This window comes from Chiloscyllium punctatum, chromosome 32 (genome assembly GCF_047496795.1).
Source record: "Chiloscyllium punctatum isolate Juve2018m chromosome 32, sChiPun1.3, whole genome shotgun sequence".
NCBI classification, from domain to species: Eukaryota; Metazoa; Chordata; class Chondrichthyes; order Orectolobiformes; family Hemiscylliidae; genus Chiloscyllium; species Chiloscyllium punctatum.
Window position 1 is genome coordinate 31462283 of NC_092770.1, and position 25681 is coordinate 31487963.

Consider the following 25681-nt stretch of genomic DNA (forward strand, 5'->3'; position numbering starts at 1 on the left):
ATTTAAAAGGGACTAAGGGGCAACTTTTTCACACAGAGTGGTGCATGTATGGAATGAGCTGCCAGAGGAGATGGTGGAGGCTGGTACAATTGCAACATTTAAAAGACATCTAGAGGCTAAATGATTAGGAAGGGTTTAGAGGGATATGTGCCAAGTGCTAGCAGATGGGACTAGATTAATTTAAGATATCTGGTTGGTATGGATGGGTTAGACCAAAGCGTCTGTTTCCATGCTGTACATCTCTGACTCCACGTTTTGAGTTTATTGTTAGACGTGGAGGTGCTGGTGTTGGACTATAACCTGGTGTCATGTGACTTGAGTTTGTCCATTCCAGTCCAAGTTTACTTGGTATCACAAGCTTTTGGAGTGCTGCTCCTTTGTCAGGTGACATCCTTCAGGTAGATATAGGAGACCAATGACACAAGCATAGGAGGGACATTCTCCCTGGAGTCCTGGTCAATAGTTATCCCTCTGAAGTTACTACTAAAGTAATGGCCATTGTTAACTAGTTGTTTGTGGGAGTTTGCGGTGTGCAAATTGGGTTGTGTATTATGACTATACTTTATTGGCTGTACTTTGTCACAATTTGAGATGTGAAAGGTGCTATATGAATGTGACTCTTTTTCAAAGCAGTATCTTTGCAAGTGACTCTAATGGCTTGTGCCAGGAGTCCAATACAAGCAGCTGGTAAAGAGGAATAGCTGAGCCCATCTTCCACATTACTGTTTTGCTTGGCAACTCTGGTTCTATTTGCATTTCTCTTTAAATGATCAGAACTGTGACAGTACCCTGAATTCCTAGTAAAGCTGAGGGACAGCTGCAGAATCCGAGTGCACCTTGCATTCAGTTTTTTTATAAACTGTCAATTATTATACAATTTGGAATTGCTCAAATAGCTTCACTGTTATGAGGTCAGGGTTGAGCTCTACCAGGTTGTAACATCATGTCCTTTCCCAAAACCAAGCACCACTTTCACAGTCCCCTACATGTAAAGCAACAAAATTTTAATCCTGCAAACATCCATTTTTTAATTTTGTTTTTTAAGTATCGTTATTTTATCAAAGTTTTCTCTGCATTAGTGTAAATTGCAGTGAGCAAGTCAGTGTGTGCATTTTCCTGTCATTTAGATAATTCCTTTGCATTTATGACTTTTATGTTTGTGTAGTGTCTTTCAAACCCCCTGTGCATTCCAATGAGCTTCGATCAGTGTAGGAGGCACAGCAAGATCCACCATGGCCATGTGATTTTGATCAGATAATCTCTTGACCAAGTTTATTCTTGGCATGAGTAGATCTTGCTTGGAATCAGTAAGTTCCATCCTCTGGAGTTTAGATTGAGAGATGACCTATCTGAAAGACAAAATTCTCAGTTAATTGTGTTGGCTGTTGAAATTGAAGTGTTCAGAGTTATTGTATGTTACCCAGAGGAGGCCTATTCACAGGCTGGTCATGTTGGTGTGGGTCTGAAGATCAAAACTGGCTAACGGGTAGCAGATATTCCTAAATCAACAAATCCGACAATGGACAACTGTTAAATTCTTATCATCAGACTGATTTTCTGGTGATGAGACAGGACTTTTAAAAAAAAGCTTTGAATTGGTTATTGCCATGTTGAACCTGATCAGCATTCACTGGATAAGGAGCTCTGTCTAACATTATAGAATGGTTCCATAGATTCACTTTCTATTTGTCGCCTGGTTTTTGTCTCCTCGTGTGTGTCGCTCTCACTCTGTCCCTGGGTGTGTGTCTCTTTCTCGGTCTGTCTGCTGTGTTGCCAATTGCAGAGTAATTTCAGTGTATTTGCATTACTTTAGAAATGCAATGATAGAAATCAGAATAAAATTAACTGAATTCAGAAAGCTTTTAGAGCGTGGAAGGCCGTTCAGCCCCTCTGGCCTGTCCTGATGTTCAGGTGAGGTCATGGTTGATCTGTATCCAAACTCCATCCATCAAACTTGGCTCCAGCTTTCTATGCTCTTGGGTATCAACAACCCATCAATCTCCAATTCAGAGTCGATTCAGTTAACACCTGCATTTTACCGAGAGCTTTCCCCCTTTTATTCTCTCTTTCTCACAGTATGTAGAAAGTGTATTTGTCAGTTGGTTATTGTTGAATAAGTGATCCTTTCATCAGTTTTGCTGACAGAGCATAAGCTGAAGAGGCAGTAATTGGTAGTAGGGTTTGTCCTGCTTTTACGGGCCTCGAGTTTACACTGGCTGTTTACTTGTCCATTGCCATTCATGATGGAGTGTGGCAGGACTGCAGAGCTCAAATCTGGCCTATGGAATCACTTAGCTCTGTCTATCCCTTGCTGCTTATGCTATTGGCTCACAAGTAGTCCTGTTTGGTAGCTTCAACACATAGGCATACCTCAAAATGCGATATCAGATGCTGCCCCTGGCATGCCCTCCTGCACTCTCCATTGAACCAAAGCTTTTTCTTTTAAATTCCAGATGTAGTCTAAATTGCCAGCAGCTTTTGCTGGGATTTCAAGACATTAGTCAAGTCATGTTGCCCTTTTCCTGTAGGGGAGGTGCCAAAGAGGGGAGAGTTGGAGAAACAGTGATTGCAGAGGGTTGGCATTACAGCGATAGGGAGGAGCGAGGGTGTTTGAAAACTGGACTGGAATTTTGAAATCAAGATGTTTATCAATTGGTAGCCAATCCAGGTTAGTCAGTGCCTAGATGATGGCTAACTGGGACTTGTTGCATATTAGAACATAGGTAGTAGCATTTTGGAGGAGTTCTGATGGAAGGCAGACTGGCCACTAACTTAGTGATAGGACAACCAGAGGATAACTGTCTTTTTTTTTAGTGTTGCAGCTGGTCAGATCCTATCCTGCATCAAAAGGCGGCTGTTGAAGGGTAAAAGCAGCAAGAGTTCATTCTGTCTGGCCACTGAGGAGGTCTCAGAAGATCTAACGATGAGGATTAATAATGTCGTCAACCATCAGCATGAGTGCACAGATGAAATGGTGACTGGCATCAGCCCTGCTCGGGTAATAGCCCTTTCTGATCAACCTCCCATTGTGTTGCTTCAGGCAAATTTCCTTATTATGACATATCTCCCAGGGATTCTAGTTAATCCCTGGATTAATAGCACAGCCTGACTTTTTGGATAAATGTATTCAATATTTATGCAACAAAGGATGAGCTTACTGATTTAAAATCACTTAGCAACAGGTCTCATTTCTGTGCAGAAGGTCTCTCTTTGACTTTCAAATTATCTGTCAGATACTTCTCAACTACTGGCTGAAACATTTTACTCCTCTTAAATCACTTTTTTTCCAAAGTGCATTTAAATCTTGAAGCCTCCAGTCTTGGATGTTACAAACTGATCTTTGATTTTGCTTTTTTTTTAATTTTTGCATTGTAAATTGAAATTTTATGAAGTTAGTAATTGAGAGGAAATAGGGTGAGGTAAATTTCAATCTGAAAGCACCAATCTTTTATGAAACCTGCTGGGATTTTATTGCAGTTGACAGAATGATCAGGTGGCTGTGTAAGTGGGCAGGAACTTAGGAGTGGTTCAGTGCAGTAAGGAAAGGATTCCTTACTCCCCATCTTAAATCTGTTGTACTGTAACACCTCACTGGGCTCGTACACTGGGAATGAAGTTCCCAATCCCCACTATTCCTGTTGTCAAGTTAAAGTTTTAAAAAAGAACACCGCATTCTCCAACTTCCCTGTCTTTTAGATCCAGGTTGGCAGGAAACACAAACTGGGACTACATACTTAACAAGAATTACAAATCAATAGATTCTAGCTACAGACAAACAATGTTGACATATACCTGTACCAGCTGAAGCTGCCTACAAAACTGCTCCCTACTACATGCTCTGAAACAAGAAAAGGAATGAGTATGATGAGCAAATGGAAATGTATGGAAGGTGAAATAATTGCACAGAGGCTGGTATCCTGTCACTAAGTCACCCTTTATTTATGTGTGCAGTGAACTTGGGCTGTGACCAGCCAGCTCAAAGCCAGCCCCTAAACTGAGGAGACCACCTGAAGCTCCTGTTTATTTTTTTTTAAACTGAGGAGACTCTGAATCTCTTTTTTTTTTATTAAACAAATTACAAAAGTTTACCAAAAACAGTTAACATTTACAGCTGTATTTAACAGCAATTTTACAAGGGAAAGCGCCTGTTTATATCTGTCAGCCAGGGCTCCCTGATTAGCCCAGGTTAACAGTCCCAATCAGTGATCTCATCATCAGAGATCCACGTGGCCCTGGTTCCAGTTACTCCAAAAGATGGTCCAATGTTTAGAGTTTGTGGAGATATTTTTAAAAGGTGCATAATTTCTGTTGGCAGGAGATTCGAAGGTTATTGAGGCCGGGTGGGAGTGTAGAAGTCAGCACACTCCCTCCCTAATAGGATTGTGGGTCTGTCCACAGCACATGGACTATAGCACAGTTCTGGAAGGCAGCTTGCCCTCAATAACCATCTCTCAACTAGGGATGGGTAACAAGTGTTGGCCCAGTTAGGGATTCCCATGAGTGAAATAAAAAATGCCATACAGATCAGCCATAATCTTACAGAACAGTCGAACAGACTCGCGGGGCAGAATAGCCTTCCTCCTATTTTGTAAGTTTGCATAACTTCTCAATTTATGAAACTGGAATTTGCTGCCTTAGAAAGCCAGTGGGAGTGGTTTCGGTATTAAAGGGAATTGATTAAATACATGAAAAGCAAACTTTTGCAGAGCTCTGTGGGTGGGACTCATTAGGACAGTTCCAGCAAAGAGCCAGTACACATGTGGTTGCCTGAATGTTTGTTTGTAAAATGAAAAGAAAGAAACAATTGGTCCTTATTCTTTCCTTTGGTAAATACTTTTGTTAGCCCAAGGTTTATGCTATCAACCATGCCACAGCATACGGTGGTCGGAGAACGGTGAAAGCTTTGATAGCACTGCTGGATGAAGAAGCAGCTCGGCCTCCAAGTGAAGGCAAGGCTGAGCTGCTCTATGGCACTGAACAACATGACAGCATCTTTGGCGTTCCATGCATGCTGACCCTGTTCAGGTATGATGCTGCTTTATATTTCAGTTAACATTTATTAATAAGGAAAGAACTGCCAGATAAGTAGTTCTGAAATGCTGCCACCTTTTGTAATATATAAAATACAGAAACAGCGTCATTAGCACAAAGCAAGCTCTCCACTACTAACCCGATTATGTTGATTGAGGGATGACCATTGTCCAGGATACCAGGGTGACCTTTTTTGTTCTTCAAGGTATTGTCGCTGACTCTTTCACATCCACCCAGAAAAGCAGAAATGTTTTTGTTTGCAGCTGATAGTTGTACCTCTGACTGTGCAGTCTGAGGGTGGATTGTATGCTCATGTTTTGGGAATGGAGTTGGACCCCAAATTCTCTGACTCTGAACTGACTTGGAGGCACAGTTGGCATTTTACAGTTGATAAAAAGAACAGAAGTCTGTACCACTCGACCATTCATCAATGGGAGTTCCTCCCTGAGCCCCCATACCATCCTAACTTGGAAATATATCACCATTTGTTTAGTGTAACTGGGTCAAAACTGTACCCACTGCACGTGGACAGCAGCAGTTCAAGAAGGCAGCTCACCAGCACCTTAAGGGCAACTAGGGATGAGTATCTCTTCCTTTCCCTTAATGTCTTGAGACCGACCTTTTGACCAAACCTTGCTTTAATTGCAATATTCTACTCTCCATATTAATGTTTCCTGAAACTGTCAGTGAGTATGCTCCTCATTTAGCTTCTCTCATTTTGCATTGTGGCTGTGAGTTGGCACCTTGATGGTGGACTCAGGATCACAGAATGCCACCTCACTAACCCCTCTGCGGTTAATCCTTTCAAATCATCTCTATTCTAGGTCTCCAACTCAATCAAGCGGCTTATTGCCAAAACCTTTGTGCCATCGCGTTCAGAAAAGAATTCAGAAAGAGAGACTTGCCAAGGTACTGTTAAACTTTCCTACATTAAGCTAATATCGTTGATTACATTACAGCAATGATCATAATTTTCAATTATGAAATCCTGCTGCGCACTATCATTGATTCATCTTAATGTCATTTTCTAAAAACAAATAGGAATATTTCTGTGATTTTACTCATCCCAAGTGTAAGGGGAGACTTTTTTTTCTTTTTTTTAAAGCTTTTGCCAGCAGTTCTTGGGCAGACCTTACTGTACTTTTACAGAAGATCTATTTAATCAGGCTCCTTGGGTTTATTTTATTGAATTCTTTGTCTGCAATCCAAAGTGAATAGGACATTTTCTCCAGAGCTAAGGTGGTCTTGTCTGTCACCAGTGATACTCTTTTCTGGCTGCTATTGTGGGACATTATTCCTCCTTGCTTTCTACAACTTGTCTGCCAGCATCTGGAGACCATGGGTCAAGACCCAGGGCAGAGATTGGGATATGTAAACTAGACTGGCAGTGCAGTGCTGAGGGACTGTGGTGCTGATGGAGGGTTAGTGCTGTTGTCACTGCCTTGCCTGAATTGCTACTATCAAGCCTATTCCATCCTTTCGTAAATGTGAAGCATTCCTGGCAATCATGTACAAATGAAGTCATCTTTGTATATTGATGGTTGATTTTTTTTTTCTTAAGGTTGGGGGAAAGTGTTATGAGATGTGCCTTTAAGAAAGATTTGTTCTGCTTCCTTCCTTTTGAAAGGAAATTTTGTAAACTAGGAGCCAAACTGTCTGCTCCGAGCCTAATAATGCAGCTAGCTTTAGGTTTTAAAAAAAAAGTTGGAACAATAGAAGCAGCAAGAAAGGGTGGAGTCAAGCTCCCACAGAACCAGGATTTTAGTTTGACATTCAGTAGCTGTTGGGGTTTGGAAGCTGCTATACATTTCTCCTTGCTGCAGAAAAGCACTTCAGTTCTCGGTCTCTGAGTTTTCTCTTAATACTCTGTCTTGAACTAGAGAATTGTATGTGAGAGAATCTATTTTATTGAATTTGCCTTTGCCAAGGGTTTGATTATGCAATTGTTACTATATTACAACATTTACTGTTTAGTCATTAAAAAATTTATTAGTTTGCTAAGTTTTCCAATAGAGTTAGCTAGGTCCAATTCTTATTTCTTTTGTTTGTATCTTAGCATAAGAATAAAGTATGTTTTACTTTAAGCCAGGCAGTTTGACCAATTGATTTATATCTGGAACACAATGCTTTACAGTTGCCTTTTAAAAAAAATAAAAGGTTGGGTTCTAGGCTATCTTAAAATATTGAGGGGGTTTTGTCTTCCCCACAACATGGGACAGCTATGTGCTCAGTGCCGCTAATGAGATTTTATTTGAATATTTCAGGTGAAGCATACTTTAATTAAGTCACAGTTTGCTTGTACATATAAAGATGAATCTGCAGCAAATATCAAACATCGTAATGATCTCAGCTTTGGTCAGGCTCCAACTTGTGTCCAACCTGCGCCAAGACCAGCTGTCACGATCTTCTGTGATGAATCTATTGAAGGTAAAGGGATAGCATCATAAATCTACTTTTTTTTTTTTACTTAAGCCAAAAATCACCAGGTTGAAAACTTTGTCCACAATCTTTGCTTGTCAGCTTCTTTATGTCAACACTGACTATTGTCAGTTACTATGCCAATACCTTCCTTTCAATTCTCCTATGTCAACGGTCACAGTGCAGTTGCAAATTTTGACCACTGGAAAACCCTACAGGGTTAACATTCTCTTCACAGCAACTTATGCCCAAAGCAACTCGTTAATCAATTGACTGTGGAGAAACCCCATAGAGAATTTACAGCTGTGATCTTCGAGGCCCATATTACTGTACTATTGTAAAGTTGCAGGTCTTTGTGTGATGCAAAATGTTTTGATGTTTGCTATCTCTGCTCTTTCCTATTGTGGGGCTGTGTACACACATGACAAATATCGTGCAAAACGTTTTAAATTCCTTGACAAAATTGGCTGCACGCAACGATTTAGCTTTTAAAGGGACTGTTGCATATTACTTCCAGCTTTCCTTTTCCGTTTCTAGGAGACCTGTGGCCTGTTGGTTTAGTGTTGCTGTAGTCCAGCATTGATTGCTGTTAAATCCAAAAACTAGAATGCCTTTTAGAGCCAAAGTGGGATGAGGATGAGGAGTGGTTGAGTAAACAGCAATTGGAAAGGGCTGTATGTCTGAGGCAAGGTTGGACAGGTGTCCACCGGAGTAAAAACTGATTTAATTGAAACAGAAAAGGTCCTCCCATTTTGACTGGATGTGGTAAAGAGATCCCCTCTTGTGGGGGAGCCTTGAACCAAAGATTGCTGTTTCAAAATAAGTTGGGTCTCTGTTTAAGACAGGTGAGGATTTTTTCTGTGTGTGGTGAATCTTTTGGAAATGTTTGAAAACGTAGACGCAACCTTTGACTGCCTTGCTTATCAAGAATATCAGGGGTAGAACGTGAATGGGGGGGAAATCTGATCCACCATGATCAAATTGAATAGTGGAACAGTCTTTAGGGACTGGATGGTCTACTCCTGATCCTTTGTTAGAATAGATACATTTTAAGGGGAAGCTGAATAAACACCAAGGAGAAAGAAAAAGAATATGTTGATGAAGTTTTTATTATATTTACTCATGGCTGGTTAAATTTGAACTTAATAAAATTCTAGAAGAGAAAGGTATTTTAATGATGACCATCAATCGTTTTTAAAAAAAAACAAAATCTGATTGACTGAAACCCTCCAGAGAAGGAGATCTGTCATCCTTAAACAGTCTGGCTGGGCCACCATTTATTGCCCATTCCTACTATCCAGATGGTCAAACCCATTGCTGTGTGACTGGAGTCCAGTTAGATCAGACCAGGTAAGGATGGCAGATTTCCTTGCCTGGAGGTTTCCAATGAATCAGATGGGTTTTAAATAGGTCATCATTAGAGTAGCTTTATATTCCTGAATTTTAATAAATTCAAAATTTTCCAGCCATGGTGGAAATGGAAATAGAACAATTGTGGGTGTGAGGCAGCTACTATGATGTATAACTGCTGCATGAAACTGATTGCAAGCATACGTGTGTACACACACACCTGCATCTCCCCAAAGTGACAATTCCATGGGAGTGGATTGCCCATTTCCATCCATTCTACTTTCTAACTCCCCCCACACAATGTAGGAGCTAACGAAGTAATTAATGATCTCAAATATGCAACTTTTTTGGGAAGTAATTTTGGAATACACGGGTGTTAGTTTTCCCGAACATCGGTAAATAGCTAAGTAGTGCAAGTCTTAGTATTAGAGCTGAAATACAGGAGGACAGGGTGTTAAACCTTACAGCCTTAGACAGTGGGTGAGAGCTCCCCAATAGAGATGTATGAAAATGGAATGGTTAAACTTCACCTCATGCAAGAGAATGTGGGACAACAGTTGATGGAAAACCAGTTAAGGTCTGCTGTTAGGAAGTCCTCCTTCATGCAGGAGTTATTTAACACTGTGGGATAATCTCCTCTGTGGGGTCATGTCACACTCCTCAGAAGCTATTTGATTGGCTGTTTGGAAATGATTTCCACCAGCAGGAGTGTCGGGAAGCAGAGGACACAACAACAACTTGGATTGATGCAGCACCTTTAGATTGGTCAAACATCCCAAGGTTCTTCAGGAGAGTTTTCAGGGAAAAGGAAAAAAGTCTGAGCCACAGAAGCAGACTTTAAGGCAGGTGACCAGAAGTTTTTGGTAAAGAGATGGATTTTTCAGAAGTTCATAAGATGTAGGAGCAGAATGAGGCCATTCAGCCCATTGAGACTGCTCTACCTTTCGATCATGGCTGATATATTTCTCACCCCCATTTTCCTGCCTTCTCCCCATAACCCTTCAACCGAATACCAATGAAAAATCCAACTCCTTAAATGTACTCCCTGTCCCAGCATCCAACCCACTTTGGGGTTGCAAATTCCACAGATTCGCAACCCTCTGTTTTAAATTTGTTACCCTTATCCTAAGGCTATGACTTCTCACCTGAGAATGCCCACAAGAGAAAGCATCTGCTCCACATCTATTTTATCCACACCTTTTTATCATCTGGAATACCTCATTTTGATCTTCCCTCATTCTTCTAAATTCCAGTGAATAAAGTACTAAAGGGTGAGAGTTAGAGGTTTGGGTCAGGAATTCCAGATCTTAAGCAAAATAAGCTGTGGAATTCTTTACTGTAGAAGGCTGACTGGGCTGCGCCATTTAAATCTATTCAAGGCTGAGATTTTTAATCGGGAAAGAATCCAGGGTTATGGGGGAAAGGCAGGAAAGTGGAGTTGTGGGTGATCAGATCTGCACTTAAAGTATTGCATACAGTTCTTTTCACTGCATTATAGGAAGGATATGGAAGCTTTGGAAAGGGTTCAGAGGAGATTTACTAGGATGTGGAGAGAAGGTCTTACGAGGAAAGGTTGAAGGACTTGAGGCTGTTTTCATTAAAAGAAGGTTGAAAGGTGACTTCTTAGAGACATCTAAGATAATCAGAGGGTTAGATAAGGTGGACAGTGAGAGCCTTTCCTCAGATGAAGGCTAACATGAGGGGACATGGCTTTAAATTGAGGGGTGATAGATATAGGACAGATATCAGAGGTAGTTTCTTTACTCTGAGTACTAAGGGCATGGAATGCAGTGCTTGCAACAGTAGTAGACTCATTAACTTTAAGGGCATTTAAATGGTCATTGGATAAACATATGGATGACAATGGAATAGTGTAGGTGAGATGGGCTTCAGATTGGTTTCAAGGTCGGTGCAACATTGAGGGCTGAAGGGCCTGTACTGCGTTGTAATGTTCTATCACCCCAAATCTCATTGAATAATGGACTGAACTCAATGGGCTGAATGGCCTACTTCTGCTCCTATATAGAATATTATGGCTTTCAGGCAGCAAGTTGTTACAACCTGGAATTTTGCGTAAAGATATAGAATTTTGCAGGGCTATATCAGTGGGATATGGCTGTTGTTGGTTTAGCCAGTGTTTATTCCCCATCCTTAAATACACTGGAGAAATGTTGAGTAATTTACTTTATAATTTAAAATTTGGAACTTGCCTGGCATTGTCTAATTTTAAGATTTCCCTCCTCTTCTCTGTTCCCTTCAAGTTGAATCCTCTCAAATATTACCACCATCGGCAGGGCAGTTGGAATTACCAAGGAAACGAGGATATGAAGCAATTCTCGGGAAAGCTAGGAATGAGGAAGTTGGAAATCGGAAAGGCAGCAGGAAGGTGTCAAAGTGGAAATGCATGGAATTTGATAATGATATGGGCTGTGAAAATGAACTACCTAACTGTCCCCCTGCCTCACTGGAGAGGAAAATGGGGAAGACTACAAAGACTGTCCGAACTAAGGCCAAGAATAAGTTAATTGCTGGACAATCAAAACTCACCAATTTCTTTCGGGTTTAGGATTTTTTTTTCTGTCCTCTTTTCAAAACTAGATGAGATTTTCAAATGTCAAAAGTCATTGATCAGTTGTGTAATTTGTGTGAACTTACTTGTTTTCAAAATGCAGTACACAGGCAACACTCTCTTGTGATTATGAACATAGGATGTTCAAAATTTTATTTTTTTAAATACACTAACCAGTTCAATAACAATTTCAGCTTTAAAGCTTTCACTGTTTAAAAGATGCAGAATAAATCACAAGTCTAAGTGCACGGTTTCAATCACTTATGAATGCACAGTCACAGTCTGATAACGGGGTGTTAAAGTTTCACCAAATATTGAGGCTGTAACCAGGCGGTCAGTTTTGCCAGCAGGGTCGATAAACTCTTCCCAGCATGCAACGGAGCACTGTGATAGAGGAAAGAAAATAGAAAGAGTTGAGAATGAGATCCTGGACTGCAGCTTGTTTATACCTTTTTTGAATTGGGACTTGAACCCCAGGTCTCCTGAGTCCGATGAAGTTGCAATCCTCGAGGCTTTTTCTCCAATACAGTTAGACCCTTCCAAATGATACTGTCTCTCAAGGGAATGTTATAAGGCCACAGTTATGGATTTGTACATTCTTGCGTTTAGATAAAGGGGTGAACGAATTAATGTGGTTGATTTTTAATGCATTTTAAGCCTGCTCCTGGGCCTAGTTAAAGTAGTCAACTGATCTAGGCATTAGGCCGTGCAGGGGAGAGTCATTCCCTACTATCTGCCCCTCTTGAGGGTGGCTTGGTGGTCAGCACTGTTGCCTCAGCACCAGGGACCTGGGTTAGATTCCACCCTCAGGTGGAATCTGTCGCATGTTCTTCCTGTGTCTGCGAGGGTTTCTTTCGGTTTCCTCCTACAGTCCAAAGATGTGCAGGTTAGGGTGGATTGGCCATGCTGCATTACCCCATAATGTTCAGGGATTTGTAGATTGTGCATAGGCTGTAGGGAAATGCAGGGTTACAGAGATAGGGTAGAGGGATGGGTCTGGGTGGGATGCTTTTCGGAGGGCCACTGTGGGCTCATTGGGTTGAATGGCCTATTTCCAGACTGTAGGGACTCTAAGATTCTTCAGAGTATATGTTTGTGCCTGGGTGCCCAGGCATGGGAGGGAGCATCCAGTGCCTGTAAGACCATTAGAGATGGGCACCATAAGGGCTGGTGTGCGTTCTCTTCCCCTGCTAACACCATTTTAATTTAGTCTTCTTCGTCTCATCCTTCTCTGCCTTCACTTTTGTTGTTGCTTTGCCCCTGGTACAGTGCTTGTTAATTGTTGATTTGGTGAATAGATTATTTGGGTGATTTGGTGGTGGGTTACCTTTTTTACAAAAAAAAAACGGAATCTATGGGTAGAAACACTCTTTCCCCTGGTTGTGGGTGCCTGGGAGAGTCTAAACGTCTAAATTGGGAAGAGGAATAGGCCATTCAGCCCTCCACCATGCTCTGCTAGTCAATAAGACCGTGGTGGATTTGCTTGTGTATTGGATGCTCGTTCTTGTCTATCTCTCCTGTAACCTTTTTAGATTCTGAGTAGGCAGGGAATCAATCTAGAACCACCTACATAAAGCAAAACAAGGCACTTTAATTTTAAAATGAAAGCCATTTGGAACTACAGTCAGGAAGCACTCCCTTTACAAAAGGAGTTGTGGGGATCTGGAACACTCTCTTTAACCCTCCAACAATCTCTTGAAACTGAGTGGGTTGTAGTGCGGGGATGGCGGGGGAGAGCGTGGGTAAATCAATTGAAATTTTCAAAATAAAACCTTAGATATTTGGATCTAGGTTTTACTGGAGTGGTAGATGGAGTCCAGATACATACCAACTGTAATCAAAATGAATGACCACTAACTTGAGGGGCTGAAATGGCTTCCTCTTGTCCCAGTGCTCTGCTTTTGGAGGTAACATCTTTCATATAAGAGATATTAAATCAAGGCCCTGAACCACACATTAGATGCTGGCAATCCCAAGGCAGTATTTTGGAAAAAAAAACAAGCAATTTCTGTCTGGTGACCTGCCCAACACAACTTAGAGTAACAGACACAAAATGTTGTGAGACATTGCAGTTTTTGTTTGATGCTGTAACAGTATTGATGAGAGTTGATTTTGGAAAGCCCTATTATGGATACAAAGAGCTATGCTCTTTCATCAACTCTCTTAATGGTATAATTTTGAATTTTCAGTCCCACTGCTGTGCAGATATATGTGGGAGCCAGATTTCCAACATTTGTGTTTTACAACTGCCAGGATGGTAAACAGTCAGTTAAATTTTGACCTGGGACTGATATAGAAAATAGGTGCAGGGTTAGGCCATTTTGAACTTTCACCATTATCAAGTTTGATCATGGCTGGTCACACAGTTTCAGTATCCCATTCCCATTTTCCCTCCATACTCCATGATCCCTTTAGCTGTACGGGCCATGTCCAGCTCCCTCTTAAATATACTGAGCTTGAATATAATGCTGCCAGACTTTGATTTTAATTTCTCATCTGAAAGGTGAACCTGCTAGTGTGCAGCACTCCCTCAGTACTGTGTTGCCTCATTGACTGCGGTCCCGTGCCTAAGGAATGGGGATAGGTGTGTAAAAGAGGTATTTATTTGGCCATTATGTTGAATGACAAGGTGGATTTGATGGGCTGAATGGCCTACTCAACCGTTGTATCCTGCACTTTGTTCTGCTACCCTGTTGCACTTTTTTATGGTACTAACTTCCTGTGAAGCACATAAGACAATACTTTGCACTGTACCTCTGTACAGCTGACAGTAATACATCAAATCAAATAAAATCCTATTCATATTCCTACGTTCAACACCAGGTTTTGAGCTCCCCACCCCTCCCTGATTCTTGTGTGGGTGCCAAAATGACACAAAAGATGATGTGATTGGTGTTTGTAAGCTAGTCTACATACTGGTATGGGGTAAACAGTTTCTGGCCATTTGCAGTTTTGGACAGACTGGATTCATCTAGAAAAGTGACATTCTGGGGTCAGTCACCACAGGAGATAAAACTACTGAATAATGTATCCACCAGCTACAGAAGCTTTGGAAAATGAAGCAAATTCGTGTGAATCAAAATTAAAACCGATGCAGATTGCTCAATTAATAATATTCTGCAACTTGCCCATCTTCCCCCGGTATATCAACTCAACAGCCATTTCAGCATGCCACTTACTGTCAAAATCTCTCCTGCCCACAGGAAGCAGAGCTCCATTTTCTCCATCGTTATTGGCTCGATGTGCCTCTAACATCTCAAACTGTTCCAGTTGATTGGAGTTTTCGGGAGCATCCATCCTCTTGGCTGAGAGGTACAGAGGCTTTTTCATTGGCTCATGCAAGGTGAAAAGTCGTTTAAAAAATCTCTGGCCAGCAGCCATAAAAGGTGGTTGAATAATTTTGGGGTCCATTCCAAAACCTAAATCCTAGACCAAAGACAAGAGTGATTTTTGCAACAACAAAAACTTGCATTGTTCTAGCATATCCTGTGTGGATAGAACACCGAGGTCATTTCAAAGGATTGTAAAGAGGGCAAACTGAACATCAATCCAAAGATAGAGACCTTATAGTAGGCAAAACAATTGTGATCTGTGACACTGACTTTAACACAGAGTCGTAGAGATATGCAACATAGAAACAGACCCTTCGCTCCAACTCTTCCATGCTGACCAGATATCCTAAATTAATCTAGTCCCAATTGCTAGCATTGGCCCATATCCCTGTAAACCCTTCCTATTCAAATACCCATCTAGGTGCCTTTTAAAAGCTGTAATTGTACCAGCCTCCATCACTTCCTCTGGCAGCTCATTCCATACACACACTACCTTCTGCATGAAAACATTGTCCCTTATGGTCCCATTTAAATCTTTCCCTGCTCAGTCTTGATGCTGAAGAACCCACTAGTTCTGGGCACCCTCACCCCAAGCAAAAGACCTTGTATATTTACCCTATCCATGCCCCTCGTGATTTTATAAACTACTATAGGGTCACCCCTCGGCCTCCGACACTCGAGGGAAAACAGCCCCAGCCTACTCAGTCTGTCAACTATGCAACCCTAGCAACATCCTTGTAAGTCTTTTCTGAACCCTTTCAAGTTTAACAAAGGGACAAGTGGAGAACTATCAGAGAGGGAGCTATAAAGGTAGATAGTGGGATGAGGCAAGTCTAGAGTAACTGGAACTCTTCTCACAATAGAGAAAGCTTAAAGTAATAATGGTGGTGAACAAAGTTGCAAGCATTTCATAGAATATGTAACAAGAAGTTGTTTCCAGAAGATCAGTAACTAGGGGGCACAGATTTAAGGTAATTGCTATTAGATAGAGTGCAGGAGCTGAGAAAATATTGTGAGCTGGCATGTTTTGCCTATAAAGGTAGTAGAAACCGATACAATAGGAACTATAAAAAGAGAATTTGTTAAATACTACACAATGAACCAAATAACCCTCTGGCAGTGGAAACTGGTTTTCCTTATTTGCCCCATTAAGACTACTCCTCAAACAAGAGGGAGCTGCTCAATCTCCCAAATAACTTCCTGATGTGTCCTTGAAGGCTGAAGGAGCAAATAAACATTAACAACTTATGTTAAAACATTTTAAGGTTAATTGAACACATTTTCCTTCTGATAATGAAAGAATCAGTTAAATATTTTAAGCAAGAGTTTACTGTAATAAGTCATACTTCTGAGTTTACTTTGTCCGGCTGCAGGAGCTGATAGGGTTTGAACAAGCCTGAAGACCTCGGTTGCTTTGGTAGACCAGTGTTTGCCAACATTTCTTGGTTAAAGTCATTCTGCAGCACCTTGCTTTCTTCCAACTGTCCCACAGCAGATGAAATGGTGAGTTCTACGGAGAACAACACAGAAATAAACAGAGCTATGTAAACGGAGGCATTCATTCTTGCACTAGTCCTGCCTCAAGCTAAAGGCGTTTTGTGGACAGAACCTGAGGCACCTGAGAGGAGACAAGTCTCCCTTTTTATCCTTTTTAACTTCATTAATCGGCCTCCTGCAGAAACCCATCTAGCGGACCAGATATGTCATATCTGAAAGATTTGGAAGCTGATTTATCACCCCAAGAGGTGGACTGATCATTTTCTTCAATCTAAATCCCTAATGAGTTTCTTTCAATTGTAGCCTTCAGATATCTAAATCAGCAGCAGTCTTAATGAATAGAATGGGATCCATAAAGCCAAAAAGGAAGGTTATGCTTTTGTCTAAAGAGTGACACATTAACATATCCAATTTACAACACCAGCTTTAAAAGATACTTGAAGAAAATCCATCCTGTTCCCTTTTATCTTGAATATCACAGACATTATCAATTGGACAAAGAATGTAAGTTTCATTATGAAATCTTGCTAATCCCTGGAAGATTTATTTTTAAGTGTTTTGAAGAAGTACTTTTTATCTATAAAACTTCTGAAGGTAAAAAATAAAGAACTTAATAAAACTTTAAAAATTGATTTTAAAAATTCATTAGCTAAGTTGCTGCTCTGCTGCAATGTTGGAAATATTTTCAACATTGAATATTGACAATTGGTTCCTTTAATGTGAGAAGTCACATCTGGAACTGGTTTGTGCCATGACTAAATTTGACTTTACAAGGTGATTATTTAGAGATGGTAACTAATTTCAGATTTATTTATTTGTATGGTTTCGATATATAAATAAATCAGAGTTTTGATTCTTTTATTTCAAACCAGAACAATAACCTTTTGTATAATGGACCATTTTGTAAACAGATTGTTTGAGGTGATGGGAGGACTGACAAGGCAAGAGAGTACATGTGAATGTTAGGATTCTAGGAAGTATGCAGGATAAGAGGAACCATGGTGTGTACATCCACAGATCCCTGAATGCATCCAGACAGGTAGTAACAGAGGCAGGACACCAGTGGAACAGGCCCAGTAGAGGTGTGACAGAGTGGTATATAGTTGAGAGGAAATTGTCTTGGGAGTCCTCAACATTGACTTTGGACTCCATGAAGTCTCATAGCATCAGGTTAAACATGGGCAAGGAAATCTCCTTCTAATTACCATGTGCCATCCCCCCTCGGCTGAGGAATTGGTACTCCATGTTGAATGACACTTGCAGGAAGTATTGAGGGTGACAAAGGTCCACATTGCACTCTGGGTGGGAGATTTCACTGTCCTTGAAGAAAATGCATCCTATTCCCTTTTATCTTGAATGGATAGTGAGTATCATAGACATTATAAAGAAGGTATTAGCTCGGACAGTATGCTTTCTATGGTGCATCTGTAGAAATTCGTGAGGGTCCTTATGAACATGTCGGGTTGCCTGAGGAAGAAGAGATGTTGTGCCTTCTTGAATGTTGCATCTACGTGGGAACCCCAGGACAGGTTGTTGGTTATCATCACTCTGAGGAACTTAATGCTCTCCACCCTCTCAACCTCCGCTCTGTTGATGTAGATGGGGGCATATTCTCCTGGGCAACACGGTGGCACAGTGGTTAGCACTACTGCCTCACAGCGCCAGAGACCCAGGTTCAATTCCTGCCTTGGGCAACTGTCTGTGTGGAGTTTGCACATTCTCCCCCTGTCTGCGTGGGTTTCCTCCGGGTGCTCCAGTTTCTTCCCACAGTCCAAAAATGTGCAGGTCAGGTGGATTGGCCATGCAAAATTGTCCATAGTGTTAGGTGAAGGGGTAAATGTAGGGGAATGGGTCTGGGTGGGTTGCTCTTCGGAGGGTCGGTGTTTACACACTGTAAGAAATCTATTTTTAAAGTCAATGATCAGTTCTTTAGTTTTGCTGATGTTGAGAGAGAGGTTGTTCCCATTGCACCAGGTCACCAAGCCCTCTCTCCCTTTTGTATTGTGACTCGTCATTGTTAGGTATCTGTCCCACTATGGTGGTGTTGGCAGCAAACCTGTAGATGGTATTCATTTGGAATTTGGCAACACAGTCATGGATGTGTAGGTAGTGCAGTAGGGGCTGAGGACACATCCTTGGAGGGGGGTGGGGTCCCAGTGTTGAGTGTTATTGTGGAGGAGGTGCAGTTACCACCTTCACTGATTGCTGTCTGTGGGTCAGGAAGCTGGGGATCCAATTGCAGGGGCCGGAGCCGAGACCAAGGTCACAGTTTGAGATCAGCCTGGAGGGGATAACAGTGAAGGTGGAGCTGTAGTCAACGAGCAGGAGTCTGCTGGAAGGGTCCTTAATGTCCAGATGTTCCAAAGATACTTAGTGATTTAATGATAATTTCAAGTCTAAAACTTCTTCCTGAATCTAGGATTAAGACAACACAGGAATCAATGTAAATGCTGGATGACAGGAATGATTCCAAACCTGAGGCAGTAAATAAAGGAGATTGTAGTTAAGAACACTCATACCAATAATCCAGATCAACTGCAATGGAAAATATCTTTGCTTGATACATCAATTGAAAAGACCATAACATATAGGAGCAGCAGTAGGCCATTCAGCCCATTGATTCTGCTCCACCATTCAATGGGATCATGGCTGATCTAATAATCACTTCCACTTCCACTTTCCTGCCTCTTCCCCATAACGTTTGATTCCCTTACTGTTTAAAAATCAGCACTGAATATACATCATGACCCAACCTCAACAGCTGTCTGTGGTAAACAATTCCACAATTTAACAACCCTCAGAGATGAAATTCCTCCTCATCTCTGTCTTAAATGTCCACCCCCTTATTCTGAAAATATGTTCTCTGATCCCTAAACTCTCACGAGTTGAAACAACTTCTCCACATCCACACTGTCAAGTCCCCCTAAGAATCTTGTGTTTCTCATTCTCCTAAACACCAATGAGCACAAGCTCAACCTTACTTCATAAAAAATTCTTAGCTAAAGGGCCCAAAACAGACCACAGTATTTTAGAGGTCTCTGACTAGTGCCTTGTATAGTTTTAGTTAGACTCCTACTCTTATATTTCACTCTCTTTGAAATGAATGAGAGCTTTCCATTTGCCTTCCCAATACCCAATGAACTCAGCTGCTAGTTTTTTGTGATTATGCTCAAAGATTCTCAAATTCCTCTACACTGCAGCTTTCTGAAATTTCCCCACATCTACCAAGATCCTTTGTATTTTACTCACTACTTGTTTTCCCATGTATTTTTGGGTCATCTGTAGATTTGTTAATAGTACATTCACTTTCCTCATCCAACTCATTAATGTTTATTGTAAATAATTGTGCCCTTGGCATTCATGCTTGTGGGACTCTATTAGTTACAGGTTGCTATCTGAAATGCTCAACTTGCTGTCTTCTATTAGTTAGCCAACACCATCTTTGCTAATAGACGACTCCCAACAACTTTGGCTCTGACCTGGTTGAATAGGTTTATGTGTGGTACCTTATCAAATGCCAAATGTACTACATTTAGTGTTTTCCCCTTTATCTATCCTGTTTGTTAGCTCCCCAAAGAATAGATTGGTCAGGCATGATTTCCTCTTGATAGAGCCATTTTGAATCTGATTGAGCCATATTGTGTATTTCTTTTGAATGATTCACTACTACATCCTTTATATTTGACTTGAGCAGCTTTCTAATAATAGATGTTAAGATGACTAACATTTACGTGCCTGTCTTTTGGCTCCCTAACATTTAAATAAAGACGTTACATTGGCAGTTTTCACTATTCTGGAAGACTCTAAGGATTCTTAGAGGATTACCATCAGTGCAGTAACTATCTTTGTTACTTTTTTTAAAATCCTAGGATTAAGGCCCAGTAGTCCACAGGACTTCTCATGCATTGTTCTTATTAGATTCACTCTTGCTTTCTCTGAAAACCCTAATTATTGATTTTTTTTTTTGTTTATTTCAGATTTGCCTCTTCCCCATAACCCCTCGATTATTTAGTAGATTTTGAATTCTGTTAGTGTCCTATACCACGAAAACTGATGCAAAGTATTAACTGCCATACCATTTGCTTGTTCTATCACCACTCTCTCTAAGGAATCTGCATTTAGGTTCAGCTTCACTTTTCCTTTTGTACGTTCAAATAAGGTTTTACTATTCATTTTTATACTATTTGCTCGCTTGCTTCCGTTGTTTACTTTCTCCATCTTTATCGCTTTTTGTTCATCTTCTGTTCACTTTTAAAACTTTTCCAAACCTCTACCACTATCTCTTCCACATTTTAGAACATAGAAAACAGAATATTACAGGCCCTTCAGCCCCGATGTCGTGCTGACCTTTTATCCTACTCTTAAGATCAAACTAACCTGCATACCCTTCATTTTACTATCATCCATGTGTGTATCCAAGATGTCCATAATGTATCTGACTCTACTACGACAGCTGGCAATGCATTCCACACACCCATCACTCTCTGTGTAAAGAACCTACCCCTGACCTCTCCCCTAAACCTTCCTCCAATCACCTTAAAATTATGTCATCTCATGATAGCCATTTCTGCCATGGGAAAAAGTCTCTGACTATACACTCACTCTGTCTATGCCTCTCATCACCTTGCACACTTCTTTCAAAGTTGCCTCTCACCCTTCTTCACTCCAATGTGAAAAGCCCTAGCTTCTTCAACATTTCTTTGTAAGACATGCCCTCCAGTCCGGGCAGCATCCTGATAAATCTCCTCTGCAACCTCTCTAAAGCTTCCACATTCTTCCAATAATGAGGCAACCAGAACTCAACACAATATTCCAAGTGTGGAAAATGGAACTAGGTTAATTTAAGATACTTGATCAGCATGGATAAGTTGGACTGAAGGGTCTGTTTCCGTGCTGTACAACTCTATGACTCTACCACCCTCTGTCTTCTATGGGCCAGCCAATACTGTATCCAGACAGCCAAATTTCCCTGTATCCCATGCCTCCATACTTTCTGAATGAGCCTACTATGGGGAACCTTATCAAATGCCTTGCTAAATCCAAGTATTCCATATCCATTGCTCTACCTTCATCAACATGTTTTGTCACATCCAAAAGAATTTAGTAAGGCTTATGAGGCATGAGGTGCCCCTCACAAAAGCCATGCTGACTATCTCTAATCATACCATGGTTTTCCAAATAATCATAAATCCTGTCTCTCAAAATCCTCTCCAGTAATTTGTTCACCACAGGCAAAAGACTGACTGGTCTGTAATTCCCAGGATTACCTTTATTCTCTTTCTTGAACAAGCGAATAACATTTACCATCCTCCAATCATCTGGCACTACTCCAGTGGACAGTGTGGGTGCAAAGATCATCGCCAAAGGTGCAGCAATCTCTTCCCGCGCTTCCTGTAGTAACCTTGGGTATATTCTATCTGGCCCAGGGGACTTAGCTATCCTTATGTTTTTCAAAATATTCAGCATGTCCTTCTTCTTAACATCAACCTGTTTGAGCATATCAGTCAGTTTCACACTGTCCTCACAAATGACAAGGTCCCTCTCAGCAGTGAATACTGAAGCAAAGTATTCATTAAGGACCTCCCCTACTTCCTCCAACTCCACGGACAAGTTCCCTCCACTATCCCTGATCAGTCCTACCCTCACTCTGGCCATCCGCTTGTTCCTCATATAAGTGTAGAACACCTTGGGGTTTTCCTTAATCCTACCCTCCAAGGCTTTTTCATGCCCCCTTCTAGCTCTCCTAAGTCCATTCTTCAGTTCCTTCCTGGCTACTTTGTAACCCTCTAGAGCCCTGTCTGATCCTTGCTTCAGTAAAAACAATGACTGCAGACGCTGGAAACCAGATTCTGGATTAAAGTGGTGCTGGAAAAGAACAGCAGTTCAGGCAGCATCCGAAGAGCAGGAAAATCGACGTTTTGGGCAAAAGTCCTTAATCAGGAATAGAGGCAGAGTGCCTGAAGGGTGGAGAGATAAATGAGAGGAGGGTGGGGGTGGGGAGAAAGTAGCATAGAGTACAATAGGTGAGTGGGGGTGGGGATGAAGGTGATAGGTCAGAGAGGAGGGTGGGGAAGGTAGCAAAGAGTACAATGGGTGAGTGGGGGTGGGATGAAGGTGTTAGGTTAAAGAGGAGGGTGGAGTGGATAGGTGGAAAGGAAGATAGGCAGGTAGGACAAGTCATGGGGACAGTGCTGAGCTGGAAGTTTGGAACTAGGGTGAGGTGAGGGAAGGGGAAATGAGGAAACTGGTGAAGTCCACATTGATGCTCTGGGGTTGAAGTGTTCCAAGGCGGAAGATGAGGCGTTCTTCCTCCAGGCATCTGGTGGTGAGGGAGCGGCGGTGAAGGAGGCCCAGGACCTCCATGTCCTAGGCTGAGTGGGAAGGGGAGTTGAAATGTTGGGCCATAGGGCAATGTGGTTGATTGGTGTGGGTGTCAAAGAGATGTTCTCTAAAGCTTCTGCTAGGTGCCATCCAGTCTCCCCAATGTAGAGGAGGCCGCATCAGGAGCAACGGATACAATAAATTATATTGGCGGATGTGCAGCTAAAACTTTGGATGTGGACGACTCCTTTGGGGCCTTGGATGGAGGTGAAGGAGGAGGTGTGGGCGCAGGTTTTACAGTTCCTGCGGTGGCAGGGGAAGGTGCCAGGACAGGAAGGTGGGTTGTTGGGGGGCTTGGGCCTGACTAGGTAGTCACGGAGGGAACGATCTTTGCGGAAGGTGGAAAGGGGTGGGGAGGGAAATATATCCCTGGTGGTTGTGTCTGTTTGGAGGTGGCAGAAATGTCGGCGGATGATTTGGTTTATGCGAAGGTTGGTAGGGTGGAAGGTGAGCACCGGGGGTTCTGTCCTTGTTACGGTTGGAGGGGTGGGGTCTGAGGTGCGAGATGTGGACAAGATGCATTGGAGGGCATCTTTCACCATGTGGGAAGGGAAATTGCGGTCTCTAAAGAAGGAGGCCATCTGGTGTGTTCTGTGGTGGAACTGGTCCTCCTGGGAGCAGATACGGCGGAGGCGGAGGAATTGGGAATATGGGATGGCATTCTTGCAGGAGGTAGGGTGGGAAGAGGTGTAATCCAGGTAGCTGTGGGAGTCAGTGGGTTTGTAAAAGATGTTGGTGTCAAGTCGATCATCCTTAATGGAGATGGAGAGGTCCAGGAAGGGGAGGGAGGTGTCAGAGATGGTCCAGGTAAATTTAAGGTCAGGGTGGAATGTGTTGGTGAAGTTGATGAATTGCTCAACCTCCTCGCGGGAGCACAAGGTGGCGCCAATGCAGTCATCAATGTAGCGGAGGAAGAGGTGGGGATCCTTGCTTCCTCAGCCTTAAGTAAGCTTCCTTCTTTCTCTTGACTAGATGTTCCACATCCCTTATCACCCAAGATTCCTTCACCCTATCATCCCCTCCATGCCTCAGTGGGACAAACCTATCCTGCACTATTAGCAAGCGCTTCCTAAACAACCTACACATTTCTGTCATGTATTTCCCTGAGAACATCTGTTCCCAATTTAGGCGCCCCAGTTACTGCCTAATAGCATTGCAATTCCCCTCCCCCAATTAAATGCTTTCCAATACCATCTGCTCCTATCCCTCTCCACAACTATAGTAAAGGTCAGGGAGTTGTGACCACTGAGAGATCTGATATCTGACCTGTATTTGTTGCCAAGCACCAAATCCAACATGGCCTCTCAGCTGGTCAGCCTATTTACTCAGGAACCTTTCCTGACAAAAACAGCTCCATCCAAACCATTTGAACTAGGGACAGACTCCCTTTCTGCAACTGTCCTACTATCCCTGATTAACAATGCTACTTTCCCACTTCTCTTACCTCCCTCCCTATTCCTTTTGAAACATCTAAACCCTGGAACGTCCAACAACCATCCCTGCCCCTATGTCATCCAAGTCTCTGTAATGGCTACAATATCATAGTTCCAAGTACTGATTCATGCTCTAAATTCATCACCCTTATTCCTGACATTTCTTGCATTAAAATGGGTACATTTCAACCTATCACACTGACCGCAGCTTTTACGTCAATGGAATGCTCTGCCCCAGAAGGCAGTGGAGGCCAAGTCTCTTGATATTTTCTCGAAAGAGATGGATAGAGCTCTCAGAGATAGTGGAATCAAGGGTTATGGGGATAAGGTAGGAACAGGATACTGATTGTGGATGATCAGCCATGATCATAATGAATGGTTGGTGCTGGCTCGAAGGGTCAAATGGCCTAGTCCTGCATCTATTGTCTATTGTCTATCGTTTATTGTCTTCTTTCAATTCAATACTATGCTGAATTTCCTTGATTAACCCTGTTAGTAGATCCCTTTCCTTGACTTTTTCATCCTCATTGGGATGTATCTTTGTTGTGAATCGTGAATTATTTTTTAAATGTATGACATTACTCTTTAACTGTCAAAAAGTGTGATGCTGGAAAAGCACAGCCGGTCAGGCAGTATCCGAGGAGCAGGAGAGTCAACATTTCAATGATAAGCCCTTCATCAGGAATGGGGGGGGGGGGGGGAGAGTAGCTCAAGAGGGTAGAGAGATAAATGGGAGGGGGTTGGGTGGGGCTGGGGGAAAGGTAGCTAGGAATGCGATAGGTAGATAAACTATCATCCCCACCTTCATCTACCTATTGCATTCTCAGCCCCCTCCCCAGCCCCACCCCCTCCCATCTATCTCCCTACCGCCTTGAGCCGCTGCCCCGACAGTCCTGATGAAGGGCTTATGATCAAAACGTCGACTCACTCCTCGGATGCTGCCTGACCTGCTGCGTTTTTCCAGCAACACATTTTCATTTCTGAATTCCAGCATCTGCAGTCCCCACTTTCTCCTAATTGCTCTTTAACTGTCTGTTCTGCTAAACTCCTTCCTCAATCCACCTCAGACAACTCTGCCCTCATCACTTTGACATTATCCTTAATTACATTTAACATAGTTATTTCTTGCCCAAGTTACTCACTTGCAAACTGAAAGTGAAAGTCCACCATGTTATGGTCACTGTTTCTTTGGGGTTCTTTTAGTCTGAGATTATTTATTAAACCTTCCTCATTAACCATTATCCTATCTAAAAGAGCCTAAAATCTGAAGCTTATTAGAACCCAAGAAAATTTAAACATTTGGTTTTGTGAGTATTTACGTAAGAAGAATGTTCTCGATTTTTGGGGGATTTCATAGAAGAATCCCTACTGTATGGGAACAGGCTATTCGGCCCAGTGAGACTACACCAACTCTCCAAAGACCACCTCTCCCCGCTACCCTATAACCCTGCATTTCCCTTGGCTAATCCACCTAACCTACACATCCCTGCACACTACGAGTAATTTAGCATGGCCAATTCACCTAGCCTGCATATCTTTGCACTGTAGGAGGAAACCAACACAGACACAGGGAGAATGTGCAAACTCTACACAGACAGTCACCTGAGGGTGGAATCGAACCCAGATCCCTAGTGCTATGAGGCAGCAGTGGTAACCACTGAGCCACCATG

General features: G+C 42.1%; 2 protein-coding genes across 2 annotated transcripts in view; one reads left to right on the plus strand and one right to left on the minus strand.

Annotated features, from left to right (window-relative positions):
• Nucleotides 1–16866, plus strand: part of parpbp (PARP1 binding protein) — a 51240-nt gene extending 34374 nt beyond the window's left edge. The window contains exons 7-11 of the mRNA XM_072552016.1: nucleotides 2815–2998; nucleotides 4844–5025; nucleotides 5856–5940; nucleotides 7296–7458; nucleotides 11061–16866. Of these exons, the coding sequence (XP_072408117.1) occupies nucleotides 2815–2998; nucleotides 4844–5025; nucleotides 5856–5940; nucleotides 7296–7458; nucleotides 11061–11365 (919 nt within the window). The 3' untranslated portion in view covers nucleotides 11366–16866. The remainder of the gene's footprint in view (nucleotides 1–2814; nucleotides 2999–4843; nucleotides 5026–5855; nucleotides 5941–7295; nucleotides 7459–11060) is intronic.
• Nucleotides 11490–16295, minus strand: pmch (pro-melanin-concentrating hormone). Its single transcript, XM_072552018.1, has 3 exons — nucleotides 16047–16295; nucleotides 14548–14794; nucleotides 11490–11752 (listed from the first exon to the last, which is right to left on the minus strand). Exons 1-3 carry the CDS (start codon nucleotides 16260–16262, stop codon nucleotides 11703–11705), a joined length of 513 nt encoding a protein of 170 aa, XP_072408119.1. The 5' UTR covers nucleotides 16263–16295; the 3' UTR covers nucleotides 11490–11702.
• Nucleotides 16867–25681: the final 8815 nt, after the last annotated feature.

Bases quoted from the DNA above. Each gene is read 5' to 3' on its own strand.
- pmch (XM_072552018.1), bottom strand. From the start codon at position 16,262: ATGAATGCCTCCGTTTACATAGCTCTGTTTATTTCTGTGTTGTTCTCC. The intron at 14,795-16,046 runs GTATGACTTATT...TCTTTGGTCTAG, and splicing joins CGGACAAAGTAAACTCAGAA to GATTTAGGTTTTGGAATGGA. The intron at 11,753-14,547 runs GTAAGTGGCATG...CCTCTATCACAG, and splicing joins GGGCAGGAGAGATTTTGACA to TGCTCCGTTGCATGCTGGGA.